This window comes from Homarus americanus, unplaced genomic scaffold, assembly GCF_018991925.1.
Source record: "Homarus americanus isolate GMGI-L3 unplaced genomic scaffold, GMGI_Hamer_2.0 scaffold24694, whole genome shotgun sequence".
Lineage (NCBI taxonomy): Eukaryota > Metazoa > Arthropoda > Malacostraca > Decapoda > Nephropidae > Homarus > Homarus americanus.
In genome coordinates this window covers 9,133,438-9,150,113 of record NW_024732780.1, presented here as the reverse complement: position 1 = coordinate 9,150,113, position 16,676 = coordinate 9,133,438, and the positions used below count along the sequence as shown (strand labels likewise).

General features: G+C 41.9%; 2 protein-coding genes across 2 annotated transcripts; both read right to left on the bottom strand.

Moving 5' to 3' along the window:
• Positions 1 to 2,726: 2,726 nt before the first annotated feature.
• Positions 2,727 to 14,491, bottom strand: LOC121869081. The gene is made up of 7 exons (XM_042370220.1): positions 14,464 to 14,491; positions 10,565 to 10,721; positions 9,853 to 9,917; positions 9,439 to 9,550; positions 9,222 to 9,328; positions 8,500 to 8,587; positions 2,727 to 6,220 (listed from the first exon to the last, which is right to left on the bottom strand). The coding sequence occupies exons 3-7, from the start codon at positions 9,868 to 9,870 to the stop codon at positions 6,000 to 6,002; spliced, it is 546 nt and encodes a 181-aa protein (XP_042226154.1). The 5' UTR covers positions 9,871 to 9,917; positions 10,565 to 10,721; positions 14,464 to 14,491; the 3' UTR covers positions 2,727 to 5,999.
• A 422-nt stretch (positions 14,492 to 14,913) lies between these two features.
• Positions 14,914 to 16,463, bottom strand: LOC121868970. The gene is made up of 2 exons (XM_042370003.1): positions 16,149 to 16,463; positions 14,914 to 15,137 (listed from the first exon to the last, which is right to left on the bottom strand). Exons 1-2 carry the CDS (start codon positions 16,324 to 16,326, stop codon positions 14,914 to 14,916), a joined length of 402 nt encoding a protein of 133 aa, XP_042225937.1. The 5' UTR covers positions 16,327 to 16,463.
• Between the last annotated feature and the right edge of the window lie 213 nt (positions 16,464 to 16,676).

The following is a 16,676-nucleotide window of genomic DNA, read 5'->3' as shown; positions in this document are numbered from 1 at the left end:
TTGGGAAGTAGATTATCGCGAAAACGGAAATTTGTATCATAAAAATGGGAAATATCACTTTCCGGGAAAGTTGGTTATCTACTTCCCAAAAATAACTCTACTTTTCGGGAAAGTAGATTATCGACTTTTGCGAGAGTAGATTTTCTAGAATTTTAGGGAAATATTACGTAATTTTGCGAAGTAGATTATCATAGAAAACAGAAATTTGTATCATAAAAATGGGGAAATATCTACTTTCACGGAGAATGATTATCTATTTCTGAAATCGTCGTCTACTTTTCGGGGAAGAAATTAGATTATCCCTTTTCGGGAAGTAGATTTTTCGAATTTTAGAAATATTGCATGGTACGGCAAATAGATTGCTCTAAACTTGGAAATTTGTATCATAAAAAACGGGAAATATCTACTTTCCGGGAAAGTTGGTTATCTACTTTCCCGAAAAGTAGACAGATTTTCTACTTTTCGGGAAAGTAGATTATCGACTTTTCGGGAAGTAGATTTTCGAATTTTGGGGGTAATATTACCTAATTTTGCGAAGTAGATTATCATAGAAAACGGGAAATTTGTATCATAAACAACGGGAAATATCTACTTTCCGGGAAAGTTGGTTATCTACTTTCCCGAAAAGTAGACAGATTTTCTACTTTTCGGGAAAGTAGATTATCGACTTTTCGGAAAGTAGATTTTCGAATTTTGGGGGAAATATTACCTAATTTTGCGAAGTAGATTATCATAGAAAACGGGAAATTTGTATCATAAAAAATGGGAAATATCTACTTTCCCGCGAAATCTATCGATAATCTACTTTTCGGGAAAAGTAGATAACCAACTTTCCCGGAAAGTAGATATTTCCCATTTTCTATGATACAAATTTCCCGTTTTCTATGATAATCTACTTCGGAAAATTAGGTAATATTTCCCAAAAAAGTCGATTAATCTACTTCCGCGAAAAGTCGATAATCTACTTTCCCGAAAAGTAGATAATCTACTTTTCGGGAAAGTAGATAACCAACTTTCCCGGAAAGTAGATATTTCCCATTTTCTGTGATACGAATTTCCCGTTTTCTATGATAAACTACTTCTTAAAAGTAGGTAATATTTCCCAAAAAAGTCGATTATTCTACTTCCCCGAAAAGTCGATAATCTACTTTCCCGAAAAGTAGATAATCTACTTTTCGAGAAAGTAGATAACCAACTTTCCCGGAAAGTAGATATTTCCCATTTTCTATGATACAAATTTCCCGTTTTCTATGATAATCTACTTCGCAAAATTAGGTAATATTTCCCAAAAAGTCGATTAATCTACTTCCCCGAAAAGTCGATAATCTACTTTCCCGAAAAGTAGATTATCTACTTTTCGGGAAAGTAGATAACCAACTTTCCCGGAAAGTAGATATTTCCCATTTTCTATGATACAAATTTCCCGTTTTCTATGATAATCTACTTCGGAAAATTAGGTAATATTTCCCAAAAAGTCGATTAATCTACTTCCCCGAAAAGTCGATAATCTACTTTCCCGAAAAGTAGATAATCTACTTTTCGGGAAAGTAGATAACCAACTTTCCCGGAAAGTAGATATTTCCCATTTTCTATGATACAAATTTCCCGTTTTCTATGATAAACTACTTCTTAAAAGTAGGTAATATTTCCCAAAAAAGTCGATTATTCTACTTCCCCGAAAAGTCGATAATCTACTTTCCCGAAAAGTAGATAATCTACTTTTCGGGAAAGTAGATAACCAACTTTCCCGGAAAGTAGATATTTCCCATTTTCTGTGATACAAATTTCCCGTTTTCTATGATAAACTACTTCTTAAAAGTAGGTAATATTTTACCAAAAAGTCGATAATCTACTTTCCCGAAAATTCAATAATCTACTTTCCCAAAAAGTAGATAGGGCCTAATCTACTTTTCGGGAAAGTAGATAACCAACTTTCCCGGAAAGTTGATATTTCCCATTTTCTGTGATACAAATTTCCCGTTTTCTATGATAAACTACTTCTTAAAAGTAGGTAATATTTTACCAAAAAGTCGATAATCTACTTTCCCAAAAAGTAGATACTTACGATCTTTTGAGAATCCGAATTTACGATCTTTTTAATTGTCGTAAGTTCGAACTTAGAGCAAAAAATAACTTTTGATTTTTTTAATTCTCAAAAGATCGTAAGTATCCACTTTTAAGTTCTTTTTTCTCTTAAGTTCGAGCTTACAACCATTAAAAAGATCGTAAATTCGGATTCTCAAAAGATCGTAAGTATCTACTGTTCGGTGACGTAGATTTTCTACTTTTCGGGAAGTATAATAATTGGCTCTTTTCATTTTTGCCTTTGGAACCCTTTTTTCAACTTTTTTATTAGGATTATTATAAACAAATAAAAAGAATTTTTTTTTCATTTATACGACACATTAAATTCCTCTTACAAATATTTATTGTAATGATTGACACCAGGTTACTGCTAGGTTAGGTTGCCCTTATGGTACTACAACCTGTGTACACAGGGTCCCAAAAAGGCGACCCAACCTGGATCATGCAAGGCCACCAGTGTACCTTGGTCGATGTGTCTCGCCTAACTCTATAGTAGGGGGCTCAGACAAGCCTCAGCACCCAGCCCTTGGCAGCATCACTGTCCCTAGCAGTGACAGACAGCCTTTAGTGTCATCACATAGCCCTTACTAGCTAGCTACTTATAAGCCCCCTAGAAGCATCATGTAGATCTTAGGGGAGATTCAATCAGCCTCCCCAGAGACACAGATAGCTCTTAAGAGCCTCACACATCCCCAAGTTGCCATAAACATCACATATCCCCTAACAACACTGACTTGAAAATAATTTTTAACATGTATAACATTTGAAAACAAAAAATACAATTACAAAAGTTTATCCAGAAGAAAAATTCATTGGTTACAAAGCAAGTTGTGAACACGTAAAATATAAATTACTGATAATTAAGGTAAATTGCTAAACTGTTGCTATACAAAGTTCTCAAATTATAGCTGTACTCGTTCTACTTTGATTCTGTGTTTCTCACATCACACAATACTTACTGATATGCTCTAAATCAGAGAAGTTAACCAATATTAAATTAAATAGTTAAATTGGGGACTTGAGTGAAATTTGAGGTAATATTTGGGGCTACAGGGAATGTTGGTGGTAGAGTGACAGCATACCTCTCACAACTGTGTCCCAGGTTCATTCCAGAGCCCGGGTCAGATGTGAGAAGGGTGTGTTATCAAGTGTGACCCTACCAAATATCACAAGTCTTCTCTGTGTACTTTGGTTTCCTCTTATACTCTTACTGAACAATGAAGGTTGAGACAAAGAACAAATCGACCACCTTAACTGCTAGTATGGTGACGATAAGCAATAGAAATAATATGGAACAACCCTACTTTAGTATAAGGTTCACTCACTCCAAAAAGTATCTTTATGGAGGGGTCTGATTTTCAAAATGAACACTAAGTCTCCTGTTGTCTCGGCACAGTTGTCAAAATCATTCGTCAATTGTGTCAATTATTTAACACAAAATCACGAAGATATTTTTAGGGGTGAATGTACCTTATTTACAAGCCAGTTGATATCTACATTCTACAGGATTGGGCAGGATATACTGTAGTCACATTCATCAACAGGATATACTGTAGTCACATTCATCAGCTATACCACGAGTCATACCCATACATTCTCATACACTACAATACAAGTATATACAGTATTGTATGGTGATATTCACAAATACTATATACTTACCAGTAGTCTTTAAAAAAACATATAATAAGATATAGGATAAAAAAAATGGGTTAGTAAAAGTTTTATTACACGACTGCCAACAAGACCAAATCCCAACTTTATGAAGACGAATTTTTTTTTTTAATTCAGCAGCAGCAAAAAATCTTCAGACATTTCCCTAATATATGAAAATATGCTTAGTTCCTAATTCTTACTATGACAAGAGTAACAGAGGCACATACAGTACAGTACAACTAAAAATAAGTCTATACTCTGTACCACTACAAGCAATGATGCATAATTTTGCCAAGTCGAAATTAAGGGAACATTCTACACTTAATTGGATGAAAGATACAAAGTTCTATTCGTATAAAAGGAATGAAGGAAGTGAATGATAAAGTGTGAGTAAATGTAGAAGTAGAATGATAAAGTGTGAGTAAATGTTGTAGTAGAATGATAAAGTGTGAGTAAATGTAGTAGTAGAATGATAAAGTGTGAGTAAATGTTGTAGTAGAATGATAAAGCACAACGTGTGGCAGTTGGGACGGAAAAGACAGGGGAGGGGATGATATTTACAATGGCATGCCTAACCTTACCTCACCGAAAAAAACAAACATAATCTAATCTCACTCAGTAGACTATGCAAAAATCGCTTATATGCACGATTCGATTGTGAGGTAATTAGTGGTTGTAATGAAGCTTGGACAATTTAATGACATTATTCAAAGCTTATTACTCGCCAACTATAGGTTCAGAAAGTGCGATTTTGTTGTTAATGTGTTATGCTGTGAGGACTTAATTAATTAAACCCATTACATTTCAATTCTGAGAGAAAAGTTAATTTTAACCAAAAAACTACTCAGTTTTGGCCCTAAATTTGATTTTTTGAAAATCACTTTATAGGTACTCCAGAGCATGCCGATTTTGAACACTGTATATGGTCCCAGGGACGGCGGCGCCCCTAGGGGCTCTACCAGAGGCTGCTGCGCCCCCAGGGGCCCTGCCAGGGGCTGTAGCGCCCCCAGGGGACCTCTCAGGTGCAGTGGAGCTGCCAGGGTACCTCGCAGGAGCAGCAGCGCTCCCGGGGACGGCAGCGCCCCCAAGGGACCTTCCAGGGGTGGCGGAGGCCCTAGAAGGGGCGGAGGCGACCCCCGGAGCCCTCTCGGGGGCTGCAGCGTCCCCAGGGTCGGTGGTGCCACCAGGGTTCCTCCCAGGTTGAAACCTACTTAAAATAAAGTGGTGTTATTGCGACCCTGACTTTACATTGGCATGACCCCACAATTACCAAGGTGTAAGGCTTACATTTTCAACAGTGGAACAGAGAAGATGAAGGGAAGGTGTGGAACAGAGATGATGAAGGGAAGGTGTGGAACAGAGAAGATGAAGGGAAGGTGTGGAACAGAGAAGATGAAGGGAAGGTGTGGAACAGAGAAGATGAAGGGAAGGTGTGGAACAGAGAAGATGAAGGGGAGGTGTGGAACAGAGATGATGAAAGGGAGGTATGGAACAGTACTGGTATATGTTCAATGCAACTGTAGTACAACAGTATTAAGGTGGAGTAATAATGTCTTAAGGGGGATGGAAGGAGCTGAAATCAAATTGGGTGTTAGAAAGATATGTTTAAAGAGAGGACAGGTACATGTTAAGAGGAGGCGAGACAGCATCAGGATCTTGGGTTTTATTAGGATGATATAAACTGGAGGGCAGAAAACACATGGCAGGTATAAAATTCGGGTGGCTGTATGGTGTGGGAATAACTGTAGCAAGTTGAGACTGAGGACCATTACTGGGATAAAAGCTTGAATTTTAAACAAACACGTAACCTAGATGATAAAGCTTGAGCTGTAGTAAGGATGATAAGAAGACAAGAAAGGCGAATAGTAATTACTAAAAAGACGAATATGAGGATAGTGTTTGAAGAGTTTTACCTAAACATTTATAAAAACTATGTATCTTTTATCCAATTCTCATTAATTATTTTCATATTTAAAAGCAAGGCATATTTTGAGGAATGGTTCAGCTGCTGTAGTGAAGAATAAAAGAACCACATGAAGATTAGCTGCTCTTTGTTACAATGTTATTACTTTACTTCAACAACGATGGTCTTTAAGGGTGCAAGAAGGTTAGTAAATACAATGTTCTAACATTTAAAAAACTATGAGATACAACTCTCTAGTCCCTCCAGCTTATTTCACCTGATGATTAAACATATAAAGCTACCTGAGGGCGGGGGGTGTGAATCATCAGGCGAGCCAAAGGAAGTACGTATATACTTACCCTATTCCTAAACTCAAGCATATAAAGAAATAATACTTGCCATAGACACAAGGAGGTTTGACTTCCCAGCCGTCAAAGGTACACTCGATGGTGAGGAAGAGGTTGCCGTCACTGAGGTAGCCACTAATGCAAGTGCCGCTCACTATAGCGCCAACCTTCCACTCTCTAGAATACCAGCTCGTCACAGCCATCTCAACTAGTGGCTCCCCATAACACTCTGAAAATATAAACAACTGCTACAAACAATATACAAACAAGTGTGACAGTTACATGAGTGTAAACAACAGAGGGACAGATATACAGTATGAATAAATATACACAAGAAACTAACAGGTGCATGAATGTGTCAACAAAGTGGCAGCAGATATGCTCAGCCAAATCGCACCATTAAAGGTGGCGGCACACTGGTCACTTTGCTCCAAATATGATGCCCGTTTTGCTGGCTCCTGGCCTGATGGCCTAGCAAGCAGCGGGATTTCTGCTGTTGCTAGAAATGGACAATGGTTTGGCGGTGAGTTTGGCTGGCAGGGTTAGTGGTCAAATGAGCTTCATATTAGGTGTTGAATGTTCAAGTAAATATTGAAATAAATCATGAAACAATAATAATTTAAAATATAACTCCTAAAACTGACATATTTCTATTTATTCATCACTTTAAAACTTTTAGTTTTATTAAATCATTATTCAGGGTCTTCTTTGACCAGCCAGCTGCCGCCACTTTTAAAGAAACTTCCTGATGCTCCCATTGTCTTTTCTTTAGCTTATCCACACGCCTCACTTGCTTCAGCAATTGAAGAACTATAGCACATTCCTGTAAGGCATCAACTGTAGTAAGGGGACCCATGGTGAACCTCGTCTAGACGCTTTGTTTTTGTTTTCATTGCGTAGGGTAGAGGAGTCAACAAAACATCCCAGTGTGATGCAAACACCTCTGTTTTGCTGGCTGGACCAAGTTTGCCAAATATGTTGGTTGGAAAAGTGTCCAGAGTGCCGCTGCCTTAAGGCTTTCTACCTCCAGGCAACATCAGAATTAAAGGCACAAGTAGACATCAGGATATTTCGGGAAATCAAGAACCAAGCAGACTGTGAAGAGCTGCAGAAGGACCTCTGTGGGCTCCAAGAATGATCGAAGAAATGGCTGCTGAGATTCAATGTCACGAAGTGTAAGAGGATGCACCTGGGGAGTACTGTGAGGTTTCGTGATGTTGAATCGCACATAGGATGAAGGTGAGAAGGGAACTTAACTATGGCATTTTCTCTATACAAATATATTATATACAAAACAGTCTGGTGCTGGGAAGTTGGTGCGCGGTAGAGGAGTTGCTGTGCCGGAGCTTCTTTAGAGGAGGTGTTGTGTGTTACAGGGCTCTTGGTAGAATCGACTTCACGGCGAGGCTGTGAGCTTGTATACACGTCCACCGGAAGTAAGCGTCGCTGAAGGACGACCCCGCGAGTCTAGACAGCTAGGCTTGTCAGAGAAACTTCGTCGCGGGATCGGCTGATCAGTGACTAATGGCAGTGGCAGTTGTAGGGGAGAGTATCCACTACAGTACCAACGGTAAGGAGGCGTATCATATGCCCCAACGGGATGAAGAAACTGCATTATTTGAGACAATGTGAGAAGGACCCAAGTGTGTATGTTGACAATGACCTGAAGGTAAATCAGGCAAATAAATTATTGGGTCTTATAAGAAGGTCGTTCAGATATCTAGACGGTCCGTCCCTCTTAACGATCTTCAAGAGTGAAGTCCCCGAGATATGCTAGGGACTGTCAGTTAGTTGAAAATGTTCAAAGGAGGGCCACCAGACTGGTGCCTGCACTTCGGCACCTCAGCTACCCTGAGAGATTGGGGCGCCTGAACTTGCCTAGCTTATACTACAGACAGGCAAGGGGTGACCTAATAGAGGTGTATAAGCATCTCAAGGGGGCACTACTCAGTCGAGTGTCCTTACTTGGAGCTGGCGGATGCTTGCCCCACAAGGGGTCACAGCACAAGATTGAAGAAGCCGCAAATACAGAAAACTGTGAGGGCAAACTTTTTCGGAATGAGACTTGTGAACTCTTGGAACAATCTACTAGAAAGTGTTGTGATGGCACTGAGTGTGAGCTCTTTCAAAACAAGACTTGACCAACACTGGAGCAGGTTCAGTACATCCAGGAGCCGGTGCATGCCCAGTACTAGCCAACAGTGTGTAACAGAGACGTGACCGATCGCACCAAGTGGCTAACGAGCCGATCAGTGGTGAAGAGGATAAAAAAAAATCGGATATGAGAGTTGAGGAAGGTAGATATGTGGACTCAGATCAGGACAAGGTAAGGTATAAACAAGTGTGACATCTGTATGGAAGTGAGTTGTGTACAAATGTGACAGCTGTATGGAAGTGATACAGCTGTATTGTAGTAAGTACTGTAAGAGTGTGACAGCTGTATGGCAGTACTCTACAAGTGGGACAGTTATTTGGGATAAGTAAAAAAAAACACGAGTATGACCACACCAAATTGATACTCCAAGGGACGGGCCCAGATCTTGACGCTCTTGAGAGGAGTGTCGCCCCAGACTGGTGTAGATGACGTCAGGAAGGCCTGTCAAGAGAAGTACAGAATTAGTGGGAAATATCACTGCAACCACAATGACTGCTGATTACTGGCACAAAATAGCTGTTGTAGGAACACCTGGTTAAAATTAATTTGTTTGTGCATTTTACATAAAAGTTTAATAAATTATATACAGGTATATTCACTTCATAAAGCTGCCTGCCTCTGGTGTATTCTGCCAACCAAAACCCCTTCCACACGCCCAGGGGCAGATCCAGGAATATAAAAAAGGGGGGAGGGTCAAGAAGTTGTGGGTGGGGAAAATGGTGAGCACAGCGAGCCCACCCAGCTGGGGGAGGTAGTATAAGCCCCTCCCCCAGAATTTTTGGAAAATCTGACCAATATCATGGGCATTTTGAGGCCATTTTGATGACATGCGCACTTGATATTAGGAGATATTCTGAAGTCAATAGTAATTACTTTTTACAATACAAAAACGCCTGAGTATAATACTGTATTAAAGAAAAAGTATTGAAATATTCTGGTGAAAAGAGGGGGGGGGGGTCCGGACCACCCCTGGATCTGCCCTTAATGCCAGCACATTTACACAAATAAATGTTGACAGGCCTTAGACATCCCATTGTGAGCCAGCCAGATGAAGAACAGTAGTGCTATAACTCACGGCCTCACAGCTGCTCGGGTCACTGCACCACCAACATGGGTCGTTGCTTCCCTCATCACGACCGTCGGGACAGAAACTCTCTCCTTCACTCCCCATTAACGACTCACCTGCAATGGTTACATTTTCTGAAGTACAAGACACAAAGATTTGTACATTTCCTCAATAATCTTTACGACACTTTGTAATTAATTTTCCAGAATCCTCCTTAATAACTTACTAGCGTTACCAGTACATTCTCCAGCACTCTTCAGGATGTGTGTGTCACGGGTAATGACCACAGGACTACAGATTGAGACAGTCACCTCGTCATTCTCCTCCACCATCACAAACTGGGGATATACATGTAGCATCAGTGGTGGTATAAATTACCTTTACAATACCATTTAAACACACTAGTTTCCACTTCCCAGAAAAAGTCTTTTGTCATGTAAAAGACGCCTCACCTTGCATTTCATCATATCAAAAAACAAATATTGTTGAAATTTCATAGAAAAGTACAGGAATCCTTTATATGCTGGATACAATTCGAGGAGTTAGTGTTAATTAAACTGTAATTAAACTTTACTAATCTTGCTGACTTATGACTTTACTGACCATGAATGTTACTAACTTTGCCAACCACTGTACTGACCTTCAGCTCAAGAGGCATCTCACTGCCGTCCTCTTTATAGTTCAAGTCTTCAAGGATCAGAAGACCTGCGGCATAAACAGACATCATATATTATCATTCATCAAGGATCACCTGAAGATTAGGCACCCTCGCTTATTTCACACACACGATGATCAAATACCCTCAAATGCTAACCTAACCTAACCTAACCTGACCTGACCTGACCTAGCCTCGCCCCTCCCGGTAGTTTAATCTATAATGAGCGAGAGTTCACATACACACCAATTTGGTTTACTTCTGACTGCAAAAACATGTATAAAATATTCAAGAAAATACACACATTTATGTCAATTCTCTCTCTCTCTCTCTCTCTCTCTCTCTCTCTCTCTCTCTCTCTCTCTCTTTCTTTCTTTTATCAAGGGAGGAATGATAAACAAAGATGGCTTGAGAAAATGATATTGGAAGGTAATTTTTCATCAACTTGCCCGGGGTGCTGTCGATTACATTACTTTGCTTAATGACCGATAATTAGTAAACAGACTCCTTCTCTCTATTGACAACTTCTCTGCCATCTTTGTTAATTTGTTATAATTCTCTCACCTGAAATAAAAGAGACAAACATACAGAGATATATAGAGAGGGACCAATATTAATTTTCCTCCATATGGTACACAGCCTTTGAGATGCCCTACAGAGAGAGAGACTCGCCCAACAGTACTACTTTGCCACTGACCCACGAAATAGCTGTAGCTGTCGTTTTTAGGCAAGTTGTAACCTTGAGTGTATTGACTAAGTGTCAGGTGGAGATCTTCAGACTGGCTCTTGTGTCCCAATATATAAGTCCAGCCTCCATCTTCATCCCCCACTACCTGGCCCAGGTCGCACGTCACCTGAAATCATAAGAGAATGAGTAAATCACATGAAGACTAGACACCCAAATTGCTTTCTCACGGGGTCCATTTTACCTAACTTTCTACGATACTGTACTTTCTCTCTTGTCATAAACTTTGTCCCTGCCAGGATAAACTTACCCCCTCATGACAAACTTATGCGAGTTTCATTTACAAATTGTCAATCATGTTATTGTTAATCTTTCCATCAACATTTTCAAACTGACAATACTAATACTTAAAATAAATAGAATTCCATCCAAGACTATCATACAACTAAGTAATTAATATCGTGATTCGGTCAGTAAAACGTCAGCTTATTGAGCAAGAAACTATTACAGGGTATCAGTAAGATATACCATAAAGTAAGTAGGGTAATCTTTGATAACCTTAGGATGAGAGACCGTAACTGGACAGCTAAGAGGGTATTTGGAAATCCAATATATAATGCCCAGTTCTCCGACACAGGCATGGAACAAGACTGTAAAAATAATGATGATGAATCTGCCGTCTAAGTCCAGTTTATGTACATTGAGGTGATGCTTCAGTATTTCTTCTCACAACTGAATATTCTTTTATAAAATATTGAATTACTGTATAAAATGTGATAGATTTCTCAACGTCGTGGCAAGGCTCCCTCGGCAGCCAATCAGCGAGGCTCCCTCGGCAGCCAATCAGCGAGGCTCCCTCGGCAGCCAATCAGCGAGGCTCCCTCGGCAGCCAATCAGCGAGGCTCCCTCGGCAGCCAATCAGCGAGGCTCCCTCGGCAGCCAATCAGCGCGGCTCCCTCGGCAGCCAATCAGCGCGGCTCCCTCGGCAGCCAATCAGCGCGGCTCCCTCGGCAGCCAATCAGCGCGGCTCCCTCGGCAGCCAATCAGCGAGGCTCCCTCGGCAGCCAATCAGCGAGGCTCCCTCGGCAGCCAATCAGCGAGGCCCCTCGGCAGCCAATCAGCGAGGCTCCCTCGGCAGCCAATCAGCGAGGCTCCCTCGGCAGCCAATCAGCGAGGCTCCCTCAGGCAGCCAATCAGCGAGGCAGCCAATCAGCGAGGCTCCCTCGGCAGCCAATCAGCGAGGCTCCTCTCAGCGCAGGCCTCGGCAGCCAATCAGCGGGGCTCCCTCAGCACCAATCAGCGAGGCTCCCTCAGCAGCCAATCAGCGAGGCCAATCAGCATTCCTCAGCAGCCCAGCGAGGCTCCTCAGCAGCCAATCAGCGAGGCTCCCTCAGCAGCCAATCAGCGAGGCTCCCTCAGCAGCCAATCAGCAGCCAATCAGCGAGCTGCCTCAGCAGCCAATCAGCGAGGCTCCTCGGCAGCAATCAAAGCAGAGCTCCCTCAGCAGCCTCAGCAGCCAATCAGCGAGGCTCCCTCAGCAGCCCAATGCGGAAACGCCCTCGAAAGCAGCCAGCTCCTGGCAGCCAATCAGGCTCCTCAGCAGCCAATCCCTCAGCAGCCAATCAGCGGGGAAACCCTCAGCAGCAATCAGCGGAAGCTCCCTCAGCAGCCAATCATGAAATCCCTCAACAACCAATCAGCAAGGCTCCCCAACAGGCTCCCAAGGCAACAGCCAATCAGCGAGGCTCCTCCAGCAGCCAATCAGCGAGGCTCCCTCAGCAGCCAATCAGCGAGCTCCCTCAGCAGCCAATCAGCGAGGCTCCTCAGCAGCCAATCAGCGGCAGGCTCCCTCAGCAACCAATCAGCAGAGGCTCCCTCAACAACCAATCCAGCAAGGCTCCACAATCAGCAACCAATCAGCAAGGAAGGCTCCCTCACTCCCTCAACAACCAATCAGCAAGGCTCCCTCAACAACCAATCAGCAAGGCTCCCTCAACAACCAATCAGCAAGGCTCCCTCAACAACCAATCCACAAGGCTCCCTCAACAACCAATCAACAAGGCTCCCTCAACAACCAATCAACAAGGCTCCCTCAACAACCAATCAACAAGGCTCCCTCAACAACCAATCAACAAGGCTCCCTCAACAACCAATCAACAAGGCTCCCTCAACAACCAATCATCAGCTACGAATTGTAATGGTTCCCAGGTACATTTAGTCAGCTTGTTAACACTAATCTGAGTACCTAGATGAGATTAATTCTGGTTTAAATGAGGAAAATAAGGGTGAAACCATGAGGGTGAACATGTGAGGAATAATTATCATATCACAAGTAATTTTTCCCCATCTAAGTCTTCGTTTAGATACACTGTCAGTATGGACGGACACCTTTCACCAAATAATAACAACAACAATAAAATAATAATAATAATAATAATAATAATAATAATAATAATAATAATAATAATAATAATAATAATAATAATAATAATAGGTTCGTTCGCCTATTCGCCTTGGTTCAATTAATTTACTGTTGGTCATTGTTTGTATAGCCTACAAGTACAGTGTGTGTATTTACATTGTATATAAGTACTGTCTGTATTATGCCGGGTCAATTTAGCTTTCTATGATAAATTTCCTGAATATCAATCTATCTATATATCTATCTATCTGAATAAATATCAATGTCATCCATCTATATACCACGTCCAATGCCACAACTGTGTACTAAATATTAGCATTCAATCCATCAACCTACCTCACACACAAAGAATAAAAAAAAAATTAAAAAACGTGAAATATTCCCCACTCGTGTCATGGGCATAACACGAGTGGGGAAAAGCGTTAAAAATTGCCTGAGAGACTGTCAATAAATATTAAACTTAATTAAAATCCATTGCACGCACACGCACACACACACACACACACACACACGCATATACACTACACTGCTCGCCTCACAAGGGGGTGGACCCGGGTTCGATCCTCGGGCAGGGTGAAACTAAGGGCAAGTTTCTTTACGCTATTTGCCTCTGTCTACCCAGTAATAATTGGGGACCTGGATGTTAATTGATTTGTGGATTGTGTTCCGGGGTAATGGTTAGCCAGTGCAGTTGGTGAATTGTCCGGTCTTCTCGGACTATTCCTTGACACTGGGTCATGCAACTCGTTAACTCAGGGTGTGGTTGTTGTGTTGGCGACAGCTTCTAAACCTTAAACAAACTCACGCCTAGGTGGCCCTTGGACCAGCCATCCCCGTTTCTTCATAAGTGCGTGTGTGCACCACTTAACTCTCTTCCAAACTCCACACAATAAATATATACAATAATGCCAAAAAATATATATAATATAGTCGAGAAAGAAAACCTTGAACTACTCCACGATAAAACACAGTACAAGTACACACACCGAGAACGGGGAAAAAATTTAATACTGTAATGGGCTTGCAGTACACACACGCACACACACACACGCACACACACATTAAGTAGCACCCTTTAATCAAAATTTCTTCAGTATAAAAGCTGCAATCATCGAGGTTCACTGAAATTTGTACTTTCGGAAACAAGCCTCTACAAGTACCGATATATTACGAGAATTGGAAGTCTAAATAATAATAATAATAATAATAATAATAATAATAATAATAATAACAACAACAACAACAACAACAACAACAGAATGGCACCAATGGCTCTGACTCACAATTACAATGGCACCAATGGCTCTGACTCAGTTATAATGGCACCAATGGCTCTGACTCAGTTATGATGGCACCAATGGCTCTGACTCAGTTATGATGGCACCAATGGCTCTGACTCAGTTATAATGGCACCAATGGCTCTGACTCAGTTATGATGGCACCAATGGCTCTGACTCAGTTATGATGGCACCAATGGGTTTGACTTCACAGTTATAGTGGTGGTGCTGGGCTTAATGGTGTACCTCTGTCAGCAGAGGCCCAGGGCAGCTATCTCGAGCAGTTCCTCGGTGGATCACAGCCTGGAGGAGGAAGAGGGAAGGAGGGGGGAAGAGGGGAGGAGGGGGAAGTGGGAGGAGGAAGAGGAAGGGGAGAGAAGAGGGCGTAGGGGAAGAGGGCGGAGGGGGAAGAATGAAGAAGAAGTGTGGAAGAGGAGATGTAGCGAGGAGAAAGAAAAAGAAGGAGAAAGGAAAGAAAAAGAAGGAGAAAGGAAAGAAAAAGAGAGAGAGAATCAGATTAGATTTGGGCAGGTTAGATTAGGTTAGGGTGGTTAATCTTCAGGTGACATCAACAAGGATCACATTCAATAACTTCTATTAAAACAAAGTATCTTATCAGTCCTTAATATAACCACAATACAGTTATTTCCCTCAGGCAGGTGTCACCAAGCAAACTTACATTCAATACAGATATCTGAAGGAGAGGCCCACACTCCTCCCTTGCACTGCGCTAAGACACCATGCATCCCCGACAAGGTCATCCAGCCAGCCTCACACTGATAGTACACCGCAAAGACGTAGGCAGACCCCAACGTCAGATTCTTGGTGAACCCGGCGTGGTCCAGCGGTCGAGGAGGGTAGATGCAGTTCTCCGTGTCACTGTTCACTAGTGGCACACAAATAGTATATGAATTTTGGTGTTATGGGGGTGTGAGGATAATTGTTGTTGTTATGGGGGTGTGAAGATAATTGTTGTTGTTATGGGGGGTGTGAAGATAATTGTTGTTATGGGGGGTGTGAAGATAATTGTTGTTGTTATGGGGGTGTGAAGATAATTGTTGTTGTTATGGGGGTGTGAAGATAATTGTTGTTGTTATGGGGGGTGTGAAGATAATTGTTGTTGTTATGGGGGTGTGAGGATAATTGTTGTTGTTATTGGGGTGTGAAGATAATTGTTGTTGTTATGGGGGTGTGAAGATAATTGTTGTTGTTATGGGGATGTGTAGATAGAAACATTGGTAATTTATAGTTTTAGGTTTCTTTTGGCGGCTGGTGGGGCAGTGGGTGTGATGATGGTATTAATTCGTCTATGGAAACAATACTACTTAGATCACATGAGGATTAGCCCCCAACCCTCCCAACTTGTGGAAAGAATGATTGAGACTACAGAGACAATATTTATGGCCAGGCAAATATGAGAAAAATATCTAAGGAAGGAGAGACAGTTGAATTTCATATTTGTCAACTCAGAAAAGGCATTCAGAGCTAGGTGGATCGGTAGTGACAGCACTGTATTGGCGAAGTTTTGCATAGAGGAAAGGAGAGATGGTTTTGGCATGTGGGGAGAATGCTCTAATGTCTGTAGAGGGGAGGAGAACCAAGGACAAGGCAATTATGACATCCAGAAACGTTATACAAAATGATATTAGAGTTAAGATCCTGATTAGCATGGAGAGCTGCCACCAGATAACTGCAGCTTACCTACACAAGTGTGAAAAATGGCCATAAAAACATTCAAGATTAAATACCTTATTGATATCCAGGGGTTGCTACTAATAACCTACAAGACCATTAAGGTACAACAAGTATTTCACAAGACTACGAGGATTCTACAACTCACAAAAATGTCGACTACAGACACAAGCAATGCCGAGGCCTCCTGACAGAGTTAACTTACGTATGCAAGATCCAGGGTCCTCCCAGTTGGGGTCATCAGGATAAGTGAGGATAACGGGGAACCCAGATGCCCAGATGTGTGTGGGGTCATCGCATATCCACACCCACGCTCCATCTGCTACCTCAATCAGCGATGCTCCTGGCACTGAGGACAGACTTCCAGCAGTGGAGCTTCCCATAATGGTGGTAGAGGCTTCTGGAATGGTTGTGGTAGGTACCTTTGTGCTGGTTGTGGTAGGAATCTGTGTAGTAGTGGGTGATTTTGTGGTGGTGGGTTCTTTTGTGGTGGTGGTGGGTTCTTTTGTGGTGGTGGTGGGTTCTTTTGTGGTGGTGGTGGGTTCTTTTGTGGTGGTGGTGGGTTCTTTTGTGGTGGTGGTGGGTTCTTTTGTGGTGTGGTGGGTTCTTTTGTGGTAGTGGTGGGTTCTTTTGTGGTAGTGGTGGGTTCTTTTGTGGTAGTAATAGTAGTAGTTGTGGGGGTGGTGGTAGTAGCAGGTGTTTTTTTGGTAGTGATGGCAGGTTTGGCAGTCGT

Coding starts and splice junctions, on each gene's coding strand:
- LOC121869081 (XM_042370220.1), bottom strand. Junction 8,588..9,221: donor ACCCGAGCAGCTGTGAGGCC/GTGAGTTATAGC, acceptor TTCTCTTGACAG/GCCTTCCTGACGTCATCTAC. Junction 6,221..8,499: donor TCCCTTGGAGTATCAATTTG/GTGTGGTCATAC, acceptor TTATATTTTCAG/AGTGTTATGGGGAGCCACTA.
- LOC121868970 (XM_042370003.1), bottom strand. CDS start 16,326: ATGGGAAGCTCCACTGCTGGAAGTCTGTCCTCAGTGCCAGGAGCATCG. Junction 15,138..16,148: donor GGACCCTGGATCTTGCATAC/GTAAGTTAACTC, acceptor GTGTGCCACTAG/TGAACAGTGACACGGAGAAC.